This window comes from Labrus mixtus, chromosome 18, assembly GCF_963584025.1.
Source record: "Labrus mixtus chromosome 18, fLabMix1.1, whole genome shotgun sequence".
Taxonomy (NCBI): domain Eukaryota; kingdom Metazoa; phylum Chordata; class Actinopteri; order Labriformes; family Labridae; genus Labrus; species Labrus mixtus.
Genome location: NC_083629.1, coordinates 13,662,497 through 13,677,884, shown reverse-complemented (window position 1 = coordinate 13,677,884; position 15,388 = coordinate 13,662,497). Strand labels below are relative to the sequence as shown.

The 15,388-nt window shown below is 39.1% G+C and overlaps 2 protein-coding genes across 3 annotated transcripts; both read right to left on the bottom strand.

Annotated features, from left to right (window-relative positions):
- Nucleotides 1–1,749: 1,749 nt before the first annotated feature.
- reep1 (receptor accessory protein 1) lies at nucleotides 1,750–8,227 on the bottom strand. Its single transcript, XM_061062452.1, has 8 exons — nucleotides 8,088–8,227; nucleotides 6,454–6,526; nucleotides 6,264–6,340; nucleotides 5,970–6,090; nucleotides 5,473–5,586; nucleotides 4,636–4,834; nucleotides 2,932–3,197; nucleotides 1,750–1,978 (listed from the first exon to the last, which is right to left on the bottom strand). The coding sequence occupies exons 1-8, from the start codon at nucleotides 8,117–8,119 to the stop codon at nucleotides 1,907–1,909; spliced, it is 954 nt and encodes a 317-aa protein (XP_060918435.1). The 5' UTR covers nucleotides 8,120–8,227; the 3' UTR covers nucleotides 1,750–1,906.
- A 3,142-nt stretch (nucleotides 8,228–11,369) lies between these two features.
- On the bottom strand, nucleotides 11,370–14,404 carry chmp3 (charged multivesicular body protein 3). Of its 2 annotated transcripts, none has more exons than XM_061063047.1 (6): nucleotides 14,250–14,404; nucleotides 13,725–13,785; nucleotides 13,045–13,224; nucleotides 12,757–12,878; nucleotides 12,491–12,605; nucleotides 11,370–12,358 (listed from the first exon to the last, which is right to left on the bottom strand). In XM_061063047.1, the coding sequence occupies exons 1-6, from the start codon at nucleotides 14,292–14,294 to the stop codon at nucleotides 12,225–12,227; spliced, it is 657 nt and encodes a 218-aa protein (XP_060919030.1). In that variant the 5' UTR covers nucleotides 14,295–14,404; the 3' UTR covers nucleotides 11,370–12,224. The 2 variants fall into 2 exon arrangements, with proteins under 2 accessions (XP_060919030.1, XP_060919031.1); XM_061063048.1 differs by lacking the exon at nucleotides 14,250–14,404 and adding an exon at nucleotides 14,086–14,231.
- Between the last annotated feature and the right edge of the window lie 984 nt (nucleotides 14,405–15,388).

Below are 15,388 nucleotides of genomic sequence, written 5' to 3'. Positions count from 1 at the left end.
TTAAAGTGGTTTATTAATCAGTCAATTAAACATGTTTTTCATATATATGTAAAGCCGACATGTATGTACAGTCTTAGCTTTTATATACTTTCTACAAAGCAACCAAAAATGGCAATTGTATCATTTACCGTATGTAGAGACTAACAACCTTTCACAAAATCATTCCAGAAATCTGATATTCATTCAAATAAACAACAAACTTCATGCAATGATGAGTTTATCAGTCTATGCACAAGTATACAAATCAGCTACTTAGCAACACTCTGTTTTACTTGACATGTATTTTTTTTGATAACACTGATACTACTAACGTTGAAATACATCATCTGATTTTGCCTGTGTAGATTTTATTCACCCATAATCCATCAGAGGGACATTTCATGTGCATAACAAGTGTATCTACAACATCAAAGTGAATGACGTGTAAACAAAACAGTTGTACCTGAGAAGCTTTTGTTCCAAACTTCAAGTCACTGCTAATGATGCAGATACAGTGATGAAAGTTACAAATCGACTGCGCAAGTCCACCCATGAACAACCGGCACAGTGATACTTTGTGTAAAAATGTTGCTTTGATTCAGGCTCAGTGAATAAAGAACAGGATGAGAAAAAAAAATACATCACGCAAGCTTAAGTTAAATTTGAGTTTGTAAACCTGCAAACTAATAAAGTAACTTTAATTGATTCCTCAAAAAAAAATAAAGAAGAAGGTACATTAAGATAGATGTGTTAAGTGTTGCACAGTAACAGCAGAGCATTACACAGTGACTTCAGACATGGAAGAAAAACCATGTTTACACACAGTAAATATATGCTCATGTTATATTCTCTCTCTGCTACAGCTCAAAGTGACTTTTTTTTCTAAATTGGCCTTTAAATGCCAGCAAATTGTCATTAAAATGACGAAGCGTGCGTACAAACTCAACAATAGATTGTCAAAAACAGTCGGCTCCATTGAGAAAACCTCTTGTAGTAGTGACTCTATTTACTGTACCTGTGATAGAGTGCAATTACTTAGCAGTCTCAGAAGTCAATACTCTTTACCACAGAAGAAATCATACATTTTTGATAAAATGCAGCTACTAGTTTTCTATGATTAGTGTTTCATGTGATATGATTTTTTGGCCATTTCAGAGTCATGTAACTGAGGGCAGTCATACAGCAAAATATTCTAAACATAGTGCAAAAATTACTTTGCACTAAGCGGTGTTAGAGATATTTATTTCACACGTGGACACATTTAAACTTTTTTTAAGGCTTCAATAGAGAGTTAAACAACAGAATCTCTTCCGTCGCTACTGTCTAGTGTTTAACCTTTTGTCACAGGTCGTCATATCTCTGAACATGTTTTTGAGCCATTGACTGATTTCTCAATCCCAATAATCAATTAGTGCAGTAATTGGCTTAGCAGCTGTTCCTCCGTTACAGATTGAATAAGGGTAAACACAGCCACCTTTTCTTTTGATCCTTGGCATTCAACACATTCTCTAACAGTGACCATGTCACTCTCAATTCCAGCTGTAGTTTTCAGTGACAGTACGTTCTGTTTTATAAACAGAGGACTAATGACTGGGAAGACACACATGCAAATGCCTACCCACACCTGATATATAAAAACAATCCAATCAGAAAGATGAAGTACACACAAACTGTACATAAAGACATACTCATTAACCCACAAACTCAAAATGTCTATCAGCATGGAGCCCATTCACTCGTTGTTTTATCTCAGTGTCACAAATCAAATCATGAGAGACAAGCTTTATATTTAATATAGAGGGGTCATGATAGGTCACTTTGGTAATACCTTATCCCAAAGCAAGGCTGCTTCAGTCATGTAGCTTTTGGCCATTCAGTATTTTCATGTCTTGCAGCAAAGGCAGCTGGAGGAGTCTTTAGGACAGTTTCACATGGCTTCATTGTTCGAGGAAAGAGCACTCCAGGATCTCGTGAGAGGCCTTAAGACTCTAAGAGGTGGCTGAAAGGAAGGACAGATGAGGACATATTTAAAGATATTGAAGATGGAGTTTAGTTGTCTTATAGCCACAAGGAGTGGCTGCCATTTTTCTTGATTTTTATATTGTCAACAAATCCTAAGGTAAAACCAGAACGTCTGTCAGAGCCCAAAGCACATTACGTTCCTACTGAGAACATCTTTAAATGAAGGAAAGAATATTTACTGTATATATCACTGATTTTTTAAAAGGGAGTCAATCTTTTCCTGAAACAGTTGGGAACTGTATTATTATTATTTTTTTAATCATTGCTAATACAGGTGTAAACAGTGTTAATTATGGAACAATTCATTGGCACATTGATACACATTTAGTATACTAGTGATTATTCATAGCAGTGGCATGCTATACCTGGGAAAAGGTTAAATACAGTGCTCATATTCAATTTGATACAGGAGTTTGTCTCCCAGTTCAACAGTGAATCTAAAATATTAAATTATATTTTTTTTCCCCCTTTGGATTTGTTGACAATAAGAATAACAAAGACACACTGATATTAATGAATTCCCATTCATTCCAGGGGCGGACGATGCAGAACCATTTCCAAACACATGACATCAAAATTAGACGTTATTATCAGGGGTGAAAAAATACTGAAAGGCAATCCAGTACTAAATGTCAATCATTACGGACATTTCCCATGCCACATTTTCAAACATGTGAGCAACTGTAAATACCAAAGCAGCAATACATATTCAGCTAACAATTAACTACTTAAGTTAATACATGATTCAGCTTCATCAGTGCAGAAATCTTCATGGCAGTCAGAATTTCTACAGTTGCATCACATCTGAACCATGATGATTTGTTTAGGTACACAGTGGTAGAAATTAGTAAATGGGTGAGTAGATCACCACTCTCAAGGGGCTTTTAGAGTCAGGCAGCAGCTGAGACAGCCCTGTGTGAGGCGGTGTACCTCTGGAGCCTTCCTCTTAATCTGCCTATGCTGTGGAGGGCTTGACCCCGCCTGCACCCCTCTCCCCACCTCCCAAGGTTGCTCTGGAGCTGAAGAAGGAAAAGGAGGTGGAGAGGGCGTGGAGGGTGGGGAGGACTGGGGTGTCAGTGAGGGCGTAATGGGAGTGTACTCAGACTCAGAAGGTGTAGTGGTCTGTGACAGCGAGCCCCTGGAGTCCCATTGGTCCAGCCCCAGCATCTCATAGTCAGTCATGTCAAAATCCTTTTCTGTACCATGAAAAAGGTCAATGGAGGCGATAAACAATGTGAAAATCTTGTGTCTGGTCTACTGAATTGAAAGCAAAATAATTGACATGTTGATGCTTTGAAGTGGTCACTTTGTTTGGCCAACGGTGGATTTTGAAAGTGTTTGTCATAATGCATTATAACTCTGCAGACCACAAATCAGGAGAGGAGAGATAGGAAGTTATTTTAAGCATGAGCCAATAAAAAAAACAGGCTCACAAGCCTTTACAAATTAAGCCCATCTGTTCTTATGTCAGCTTGTCATGTTATGTAAAATGATGTCAGCAGAAAGCTAAATTATACAGTGTCAACATTGTTCAAACTGGGTTTTTAAAATGTCACTAGAGTAACAAATCATGTGATATGAGACATTTTGAATCGTGTCTACAAAGACAAAAAATCTGCAATAAACTGATTATGAGACCTCCATTTCTTTTGGATAAAATATTAAAAACATCAGTGAGCTGCATAGTTGTGCTGCTTAGTATGTTTCTATTTACCATGAATTTGTGCACTGTAGTTAATCTGGACTCCATCCCACATGAAACAGAAGTGCTAATGTAGAAAATTCCTGCATACTCATAGAAATGTGATTTCTTGTCGTTGTAAAGCAATGGGTTCTGGGTGGAGAGTAACAACATATACTGGGTGCGGAAAGACGCTGACTTAAACATGTGAGTTTTGGTCTGTTCATTGGATCTGTTGTCAGGAATAAAAGAGATGAATTATGCTGTGTGGTAAATTTTCACTGTTCTATGAAAAAAATAAATCTTAAAAAAATATATATATAATAATGATGATGTAACACTTAACCTTAAATAAGTCAAACTCATTAATCATTGAACCATTAGAGAAGGGATCTCAATCCCTTGTTTGATGAAAAAGAAGTGGTACAGATGTTTCAATCCAATTAGCCAGTTGTGTCTAAATTTATCTACCAAGAAATGATCAGCTGAGAGAAAAAAAAACACCATACCCAGATAAAAACAAACAACAACTGTTTTCACATGATGTTACATGGGGGAACAAATCCCCCCCCAGCTACACGTGAATTATATCACAGGATGGTTTGCCTGGCAGACCTCTGAGGCTCGGCCTGCTCCAAACAGGAAGGCAAGACTAAGGTTAGGGGGCCGCTCAGGAAAGCAGGGGTACGAAACAATATCTGTCAGCTTAAACAAACTTGAACAGGAAGACAGAAATCTACATCATGATCAGATTAACACAAACAACCTGGGCACTTCTGTAGTATCACAATGGTTCCATTACAGCTTGTGTTTCCAAACGCTATGTTACACCTCACAAAATAGATCCGTACTTAATAGTTTTCATTCTTGACGTTACTTTAAGCTTGCTGGATTATGTCAGTCTCAACAACAACTTTTGAGTTCATGCACAGTACAGAGAGAAATCTGCTCACCCTTGTTGTAGCTCTCTGACTTGCTGCGCATCATAGATCTGGTCCGATGCTGTCCTCCTCCTGCTGCTGCTGCTGCTGCTGCTGCTGCTGCTGCTGCAGGCTGCTTGGTGCCGGGGGCTGTGTTAACAGCCTCTTCCTGATAGGAAGCCAGATCCTGCATGCTGAAACTCCTCAGTCTGTCTGACAGGACCCCTTGGCTCTAGAACGAGGAACAGTGGGCATCCATTTAGACTCAGGAGCAACGTGTGACAGAAAACGGATGAATATACTCCAGAAGTTATGTTGGAAATTTAAAAGACTGCTTTCATTGTAATGCATCTGACTCATGAAACACGATACAGCACCACCTAGACTTTTCCAAAATTCATTTTGAAACCTGCCAACTTCTATTTGTAATAAATAACTATTTTTCCCAAACTGAATTATTGTATCAATCTATTGATTATTAACCCAAGATGCCAGATTTTATTTTGATATTCTTGTTTTCAAAATAATCTGACATAATAATTTTAAATAATCCCCCGTACAGAAAATATTCTTGGCATTGAAGTGAGCTCATTGTGTAATTGCCAGTTATCTTTTTCTTTTATAATTCATTGGTTGTTTTTATTTTGTTTGGTTCTTGCCAAACAAAATCTTTTTGTCTTGAGGATTGTCTTAAAGACCTATTCAGTACAAATAAAGGTTGGGTGACTTTATTTTCTCAAATTTAACAATATGCAACTGGATTATTTTAATAAAATTCACAAACAACATAACGGGCTTGGCACCCCGAAACACTGACCCTCTACTGTACCCCCATGTCAATACAAAGCAAATGCCCACAGTCTGCGTTACCTTTGTTGCTGCCATGACTGCAGCTGTGGCTGCAACATTCAGCCCTTTTCTCCCAAAATGCACCAGTGTGTCATAGCTTTTGTCCTTCGCTTGGCAGATATACTCGTCAATATCCTGAAACAAGCACAAAAACATTAGAAACATTGTGTCCATTAATGTCAAACTCATTTTATGTAACATGTTGACAGGTTGTTCTGAATTTAGTGCTCATGGCTACAGCTTGATTGAATTCTGTTGTTGTCACTCATGTGTTTTCTGAGTCAGACAGAGGAAAAAGGAAAGGAGAAATGCAGGAACACCATGACATTTCCTGTCCTCTGTCCTGCAAACACATCTTTAATCGCTAAAGTGGAAAAGTGAATTGGCACAAAGGCCTTTTTGTTCTCAATATAGCAGTGAATTCTATTAGTCAAGAAACAACTTGACTTAGACTGAATATGTTCACCGGAGCCTCTTCTTGAACTTGAAGGGAGATGCAGCACAGAAAAATGTGTCACCTTTTCTTTTGAGGAAAGCGTGGGATGAACAAACTTCCTGTATAGCACACTGGAGCCTTTGGTGTAAGGGGACAGCAGCCACACCACAAAGGCTATCTTCAGTTCATAGTAGAAAGGAATCCTGCAAAAAAGATGCAAAATAATGGAACTGGTACAGCTAAGCATAAAAAAAACAGCCTTTACAAATCAGTGACAGTTTGTTATGTCATATAAACAAAATAGAGAAAAAGAGGTCAACTGTTTTCCATGAAGGGTCTGTATAATAATTAACATTAGATATCAGAGGTCTCTTACCAACAAATAAACATATCTGTAAATACTTCCACAGCAGTGAATAGGGCAAATATGATCCAGTACATCATCCATTTCACCTAAAACCAAATGGAACAGAAAGAGTTCAAGTTAACACGTTACAGAATTACATTTGTGAGGAATAAACCGCCTGATATAATTTCACATCTGAAAGTAACAACGATATACTCACATATTCCTTTACATCTTTTGACTTCACGGCTTTATAGGAGGAGTATGCAGGATAGAGTGTACCAAACACAAGTCTACAAGACACAAAATATGACCATCAGCCTCCAAAAACTAAATATGTCTCAAAGCAGTCAAATTGATATTTAAAATGTACAGGCAAGCAGAGCAATTAAAAGCATTTTAACAACAATATAGTATGAGTAAAACCTATATTTCTAATTATGGATTCTGAAAATGTAGAACTTTTCTGTCCTCACAAATCCATGAAAAGTGTCTTAAGATTATTTTTTTGCTTCAGTTCATACATTTACACAATGAATTTCTGTCCATGGGCTATCTGTCTGAGCAGCATTCTTCATAAATAAATTGTTAGTGGCAGGTTGTCTTGTGAGATCAAGGTTTAAAAAAAAAAAACAGCTTTTCCCTTCCAGAAAGAATAAATCTTCGAAGTTGGACCTTGCTCTGGCTTTCTTGGCAAGACAAGCTGTCCGTTTGGGCAAAAAGTCCACAAAAAGAGCTAAACTTAGCATACATGTGTTTTATTGAAATGTGTGTTGTGTAATGTATACACCTGTGCTGCTGGCTGTGTGTCCGGACTGAGACAGGGCCCTGTGGAAGAGCCTCAGCCAGGCAACAGCTGTGAGTGCGACCTGATCAAATTACTGACCCACATCATGTTGCACCTCTGACTGTGCTCTAACACAGTTTGGAGACACAAGGACACTAAAAATACCATCAGTGGGGTAAACGCTGAAACCCTTCACTTCAAGATTGGGCGAAAAATAGCCCGTATAGCCTCCATATTTTACTGCATAGCTAAAGCTGTAACAGTCCTGCCTTTGCAAACAGACCATGTATCTAATTTAATTGCCTCAATATTTAGAGGTTGGGCCTGCTGTGTACACTCCACATGCTAGGCAATGGCGCTGATTCATACTTTGTGCAGGTAAAAATAGCAATAACTTACAGTAATAAATGCTGTCCTATTTTTTTTATTTTTTATTTTAATTCCGAGCTATGAAGGATAAATGCATACATGTCTTAATACATAAGTAGCTCTTGTATTGTAACCGGAGAAGGCTGACCCATCCCTTTTGTTTTGTACAATCTGGGACATCAACAGAGCATATAGCTCCTCTCACAGATCGCTCCTGTTGTTCTGTTACCTCGCCTCACTGTGACATTTAGCTGCGGGGCAGTAAAAGACGCCTCTGAATCTTGAAACTGACTCATGTGATCATTTCATTGAAGATGAGAGATTATTCAGTCAATCACGTCACCTCTTTGTCTGAAATTAAAAAAAAAAAAAAAAAAAGCCACTTGAAATACAAAGAGTGCATGGCGCTGTTCAAGAACACAGCAGGTCCACACAGGCCTTACTCAGCGTTTCTTCTGTTACAGCAAAGTGCAGTTGTAAGGAATGCAGGTTATTTTTTACAGAAAATTATAAACCGACATCTGCTCCGCTTCCACACTGACGTCTGTTTTCGATCCAATATCAGACAAATTGCGGGGGCATGTAAAGCGTGCCGCTCCTCCACCGTCAATGAGCCGCACAAATACCCGCACTAACCCTTATAAATAAGACATCTAATGTAAGGGATCATATGCATAGAAATAATAAAAATGACTTACACCACAAGTCTAGAGATGATCCAGGAGACCATTGCGCTGGGAAGGCGACAGGACGCGCTGTCTGTAGGGAGGAGTTTCCTCCAGTAGATGACAGGCGCGTCCAGGCGGCAGCGTGTGGACGCACACAGGAGGCAACGTGATGCGCGATAAACAGTGAGGGGAGTGTGACTCTTATCCATAGATGGCAGTGTTGCATTGCTCAGACAACAAAGATACACAGCATACTGAAGTGGTAAAGCTGAGTCCATGTTTAGATGTGATAAGTAGACTGGATTCCCCGATTTACATGGTGGACTTGGGAGTGAAATATCTGCTGCATGAACATTTTGAGGAGAGTCTGTAAGTTCACATTTAGCTCAAACTGTAACTCAAAGCATTAATACTTGCCCAGATAACAAGAGACAGCACTGAAATGATCACTTTCCCCATGGTGTTATGTTTTTCTTAGTTTTTTTTTTTTTTTATTAAACAAGAAAGTCCAACCTTTTGAGTTTAGGTACTTAAGTACTTGTAAACAGTCCCCAAACTCTAAAGTTATCGTGGTATAAAGCAGAAAAACAGAACATCCTCACACCAGAGGAGATGAAACTTAAGACTAGGCACTGGTTTTCAGGCAATTACTTGGAGTATTATTCAATAAATTGGCAAATTATTCCAATTATGAGTTGACTTGTCATTGCATCACATCTAATTTGTGAATTTTGTGGCGTTTGAGGCCCCTGGTACATTTGTCTGATTAGCTGAATAAATCTGGATTTTGTTTTGTAATGGGGAAAAGTAAGATGATTCAAGTGTCATGACGACACAGTTGTTTGTTTAACGAGGTCCTATCTATGATGTTAATAAGAAACTACAAGTTCCTGCCTCTTAAACACACTCACAGTAAAAATGTGCCACATCTGAGACTAATACCATCTGATAGTTTGAATTGAGCTGACCTGAAAAGATGTATTAGCTTCAACAGCTGAGTTAAGTCTCCACTTTCTTTGAGTATTGAAGGAAATACCTACAACAGGATGTTGACAAAAAAGATGAAAATAATGATTGACTCTAACCTGCTCCATTAGTGCTAGACTACCTTATCTTTGTTTTGATTCTCCATGGCCTACATACTGAAGCCAGAGAACAAAGGCAAGGTTGAAAAGCTGCAGAGAGGGCTGTGGCTGGTAGAAATCTAATCCTTTTGTCCATTTTGAAGTCAGGGAGAGGCTTTAAAAAAACAAGGCCCAAAAAAAAGAAAAAAAAAAAAACAGACTACAAAAAATCCACACAATGTGTTCTACTTCCATCACCACAACTTTAAAAGGCCGGAAATGAATCATTTGACATACTGTGTTAGTCATGCATGTGGCACTTGAATATTGGTACATTCAAGTTTTTTGAACTGTAGAATGAAAAAGCCTACTTTCCCATTTATTTAACAATTTGCTGCTCAAACTGTCTGGTTTCGGAGCTGTTGAGCCAGGTGTTTGATCGACCAAGACTCTACTGTGATTCTATTGACTCTGAGTAGTCTCCTTCCTAAAAACCTTCTCCTTATACGAATCTACAGTATCTCACAAAAGTGAGTACACCCCTCACATTTCTGTAAGTATTTAATTATATATTATCATGGGACAACATTGAAGAAATGACACTTTGCTACAATGTAAAGTAGTGAGTGTACAGCTTGTATAACAGTGTGAATTTACTGTCCCCTCAAAATAACTCAACACACAGCCATTAATGTCTAAAACGCAGGCAACAAAAGTGACTACACCCCTAAGTGAAAATGTCCAAATTGGGCCCAAAGTGTCATTATTTTGTGTGGCCACCATTATTTTCCAGCACTGCCTTAACCCTCTTGGGCATGGAGTTCACCAGAGCTTCACAGGTTGCCACTGGAATCCTCCTCCACTCCTCCACGACGACATCACGGAGCTGGTGGATGTCAGAGACCTTGCGCTCCTCCGCCTTCCGTTTGAGGATGCGCCACAGATGCTCAACAGGGTTTAGGTCTGGAGACGTGCTTGGCCAGTCCATCACCTTTCCCCTCAGCTTCTTTAGCAAGGCAGTGGTCGTCCTAGAGGTGTGTTTGGGGTCGTTATCATGTTGGATTACTGCCCTGCGGCCCAGTTTCCGAAGGGAGGGGATCATGCTCTGCTTCAGTATGTCACGGTACATATTGGCATTCATGGTTCCCTCAATGAACTGTAGCTCCCCAGTGCCGGCAGCACTCTTGCAGCCCCAGACCATAACACTCCCACCACCATGCTTGACTGTAGGCAAGACACACTTGTCTTTGTACTCCTCACCTGGTTGCCGCCACAAACACTTGACACCATCTGAACCAAATAAGTTTATCTTGGTCTCATCAGACCACAGGACATGGTTCAAGTAATCCATGTCCTTAGTCTGCTTGTCTTCAGCAAACTGTATGCGGGCTTTTGTGTGCATCATCTTTAGAAGAGGCTTCCTTCTGGGACGACAGCCATGCAGACCAATTTCATGCAGTGTGCAGCGTATGGTCTGAGCACTGACAGGCTGACCCCCCCCACCCCTTCAACCTCTGCAGCAATGCTGGCAGCACTCATACGTCTACACAACCTCTGGATACGACGCTGAGCATGTGCACTCAACATCTGAGGTCCACCATGGCGACGCCTGTTCTGAGTGGAACCTGTCCTGTTAAACCGCTGTATGGTCTCAGCCACCGTGCTGCAGCTCAGTTTCAGGGTGTTGGCAATCTTCTCATAGCCTAGGCCAGCTTCATGTAGAGCAACAATTCTTTTTTTTCAGATCCTCAGAGAGTTCTTTGCCACGAGGTGCCATGTTGAACTTCCAGTGACGAGTATGAGAGAGTGTGTGAGCGATAACACCAAATTTAACAGACCTGCTCCCCATTCACAACTGAGACCTTGTAAAACTAAAGACTCACATGACACAGGGGAGGGGAAATGGCTTATTGGGCCCAATTTGGACATTTTCACTTAGGGCTGTAGTCACTTTTGTTGCCTGCGTTTTAGACATTAATGGCTGTGTGTTGAGTTATTTTGAGGGGACAGTAAATTCACACTGTTATACAAGCTGTACACTCACTACTTTACATTGTAGCAAAGTGTCATTTCTTCAATGTTGTCCCATGAAAAGATATAATACAACATTTACAGAAATGTGAGGGGTGTACTCACTTTTGTGAGATACTGTACGTAAAAAGAACTGTCTGTTGTTGTGGGGAAGGGATAAATGTTATCAACATTCAGCGTGATAACCAGTGTGATGCATTCTTCTGATTGACAACCGTTGTTCTTAAAAGTTTATTTCCATATTTTGTCCTCATTCACACAGAAAATTATACACACAATACTTCCACAATACATAAGTTCTTCACTAACCAACCTTTTCCATTTTCTCTGCATCCTCCTGCTTAGAAGGAACTGAACTGTGACACAAAGTCAAACATTTATCAAGCTAAATGTAGGTGCAAGACAGCGGGGTTGAGTAGTATGCGTGAATTTTTCTGATGAGTGTAAGACCACGTATAGAACAGACACATTGTGACAGTACAAAAAAGAACTTTCAAAAGAGAAATCCACCCATCAGCTCTAGTGTCTCAGATAATGTGGACTGGTTACCAGTAAACAGAAACGCTGTTGCTTACTTAATGTTTCCAACAGATTAGAACAGTTGCTAACTAGTGATCTAGTATTTGATTTGCATTAAGGGTGGCTTCCGTCAACAGTTTTTTGTATCATTAATACCAAAGCAGCTCCACCACCAGTCCATAACTTAGGACAAAAGAATATGATGACGCACTGTAGGCACAGCAGGCTTTTCATACTTACATTATATACACGTTCTTAAACCTTCTATTTGACTTTGGATAATAAAGACTTACCTAGGTTTACCCTAGATAATAAAGACAAAAGCATAAACACCTTTTCTTCAGGCTGAGTAAACCACACAATCTATAGAAAAAAAAAAAAACGTTTTAAAGACATTAACTGTCAGAGCACGATGTTAACCCCAAATGATTATGAAATAGTAATTATAATATGAAGCAGAGAGGATGCTCAGTACTGTAAAACCTGCACCAAAAAATGTCTCTGTCCTTCTTGGAGTGACAAACTGACTGGAACAGAACAGTGGCAGTTCACCTTAGCTCCTCAGAGCTGCCAATCTCGACTGCATCGCTTCAATGTCCTCCTCGTCGTCTGAAGCTGCAGTGGCTCCAGGCGGCTCCATATCAGGAAGGGCGTCTGTGACTTTGCTCGGCGCTTTGCCAAGGGCACCTAAATAAGCAAACAGAACAGTTTAACAGAACTTTGGTTTTAGTCAGTTGTGGTAAAGACCTAAAGACACCAAAACCATCCAACAAATCAGGGCTAGACAGATGTATAACTAAATATAACAATTTGCTTTACCTGCTGTGATTTCAAAAAGGATCTTGTCAACCTCCGCCTCTGCTGCTTCCTCCATTTCCTCTCCATCTTCCATGCTCTCAAATGTGTCCTCCAGCATTTCCTCAATAATGCCCGCCTGAAATATTGATATACATGATGTCCTAATGTATCACCTTTTTCTAGAATAAATAATCTTGGACGGTAACCTGTGTCAAGCACAATGTTGCACTTTTTTTGCATTAGACTGACTCTTAAGAAAATGTGTTTATATGGACACTAGTGCTGACCTTCATCATTTCCTTCGATAGGTCCCTCATGGTGGCCTGGATCTCTGGGATTTTGACAAGGTTCTGCATGGCTTTCATCACCTCTGTGCTCTTCTGCAGCGACCCAGCTACACGTACTACAGCTAGAAAGACACAAACACATTCCCTTTCACTGACTGTCCTAAATAAAAAAAAATAAAGCTCTATTATTAACACAAATTGTTTAGAGTTAGGTTAGCAAAGAACTAAACATGTTATATTTTTCATTCCTTGCTTGTTCTGACCCTTCTCCTTTACTGAAAAACTCACCAAGTTGATTGTTCATGCTGAGAACAACGGAGTTCATTTGAGCTTTGGAAGCGTGAAGTTTTGAGATAGCTCGCTTTGACTGAATCATCTCCTTTGCAAGAATCACACACACATCCCTCTGGCCCTTTTTGGCTGCGTCTTTTATGGATCTTTTCACTTTCTCTTGTTCTCTTTGAATATCTGAAACAAAGTCACATGCATTTAAAAAATAAAACAGGAAAACTAACACAGCAACAATTATGGAATTGGCTCTTGCGTTGATAAACATCAAACAAATCTTTGCATCTTAAAGAGGCATTGTCTTTAGTGTGAAATTTACTTACACGATAAATCAGTACTTATAAGTCATACTTTTAAATAAAGATAAAAACTAACCATGAAACTTCATTTACATAAATGACAATGCAAAACTTATCAATCAATCAAACTTTATTTATATAGCACCTTTCAGACAAATTAAATTGCAGTTCGAAGTGCTTAACAAGAGTGCAGAAAAGTTATTGACGAAAAGTAGTTTATAAAATCATTGAGAGACTAATGCACACCAATAAGAATTAAAAATAAAATATATGTATAAAAATAAAATACGACACATAAAAGCAACAAGATATTAAAATAAATACATAAGAGGAAAATATTTAAAAAGACAATTAGCACCTGTTCAGTGTTAGAGATCTTACCTCGAATTTGTCTGTCAATCATTCTCATTTCCTTCTTGATCTTTTTAGACCACTCGCTGATCTGAAAAGATTCATGAGGCTTTTATTACAAACTGCGTGCTGCCATTTGACTTAAAAATTACAGTCCGACAGTAAAGCGGCACAATGTCGCCTGTAAAATCACAAAAAATATATTTAATATCTGTTTACGATGAACGCTGATCTGGGAAAGTCAGCGACGCAAACACAATCAGGGTTTGTTTACACTGACAGCTGACTAGTGTTAGCTTCTGTGCTAGCTCATAGTAAACAGAACAAGACACACTGGTCTTGAAAGAGGAATATATATATAAACATAGAGCTTTCATTTAACTGGACTTACGTCAGCCTTTAGGTTAGCAAGAAGTAGCAACAGATTAACCAACTAACGCCTGGCTGAGTTGAAAGCTAGCATTAGCCACGTTAGCTGAAGTCGCTTTCATGTGTTTCCTCTTTGCGGATAAAAAGCCGCAAAGACATTCTTTAATTGTAACAGTCAGTACTCACTAGCTCTTTTGGGGGTTTATCCGGTGTTCTGCCGAAAAGACCCATTGTATCTGCCGAGTTAAATAACACGCTAACCTATCTGACTACAACTGGCTGGCTAGCTGAGCTCGTACTACCAGCACTTCCTGTTCGATCACGCCCAGGGCCTTCGGGCTCAGTTCCAACATGAAGGAACATTCAGTCCATCTGGTCCTCATCAAGGAAACAACAACAAGTGATGAAGTCAAATCGAAATCGAACCAGCCGCAAGACTAATAAAATGACGAGTTTATTATTATTAGGTGTATCAAATGTTCAGGATTTCACATCAGAGATAATGAATTTAAAACCAGCCAAACCATTTTTTTCACTTACCAGTGTTCAATTTCGTTTTAATTCACATACTTTATTCATCCCTGATGGACATTGTGGTTTACACTTTGTTATTGAGACATGCTTCTCACACACATAGGCCTGAAATACCCAGATGCACATAGGAGACATGCACATGTGGACATGCATTAAAGGAGAGATGTCAGAGTGGGGCTGCTACATACACAGTGAGCACACCGGAGCTGTTCTGTGCCTTGCTCAGGTGCACCTCGGCAGTACTCGGGAGGTGCCCTGCAGCCACCAGACCAACTACCACATGGGTCAGCACCGGGACTTGATCCGGCGACCCTCCGATTCCCAAACCAAGTCTAAAGACTGATACTGCTGCCCCAATTTATACAATGCCTATAAAAGATAAAAGTTACGATTTCCCCTTATTGGGCTATGCATGCATTATTTATGAATTTATTTTGACTGCTTGAAATAAGATCAAACTGATTGAAATAAAAAAAGTATTTTTCTTTAGATTCCAGTTTATCAGATTACATTGAATTAATTTTAATACATGTGTGTATTTTATATATCCCATTACAGCTTCAGAGAATCCGACATCAACAGAAAAAAAGGAAAGAAAAGAAAATGATATCAAATATGTAGGCTACATAAATGTGTAGAAATATACAGGGATGCTGGCCACCAGTCCAGAATAATTACATTATTATGTATTTCATTTTTACTTGATTTATTTATTGTAACAAGAATTGCCTATATATATTTTTTAACTATAGATGTTAAGTCATATGCGTTCATATCATAGACTGTGCATA

What these genes read in the sequence shown, in the direction of transcription:
- reep1 (XM_061062452.1), bottom strand. Translation starts at nt 8,119, where the DNA reads ATGGTCTCCTGGATCATCTCTAGACTTGTGGT. An exon ending in ACAGATATGTTTATTTGTTG is followed by an intron (nt 6,091 to 6,263) that starts GTAAGAGACCTC and finishes TCTTTTTTGCAG; the next exon opens with GATTCCTTTCTACTATGAAC. An exon ending in CAGTCATGGCAGCAACAAAG is followed by an intron (nt 4,835 to 5,472) that starts GTAACGCAGACT and finishes TCCTCGTTCTAG; the next exon opens with AGCCAAGGGGTCCTGTCAGA.
- chmp3 (XM_061063047.1), bottom strand. Translation starts at nt 14,294, where the DNA reads ATGGGTCTTTTCGGCAGAACACCGGATAAACCCCCAAAAGAGCTA. An exon ending in GATTGACAGACAAATTCGAG is followed by an intron (nt 13,225 to 13,724) that starts GTAAGATCTCTA and finishes ACTTTGTTTCAG; the next exon opens with ATATTCAAAGAGAACAAGAG. An exon ending in TATCGAAGGAAATGATGAAG is followed by an intron (nt 12,606 to 12,756) that starts GTCAGCACTAGT and finishes TCAATATTTCAG; the next exon opens with GCGGGCATTATTGAGGAAAT.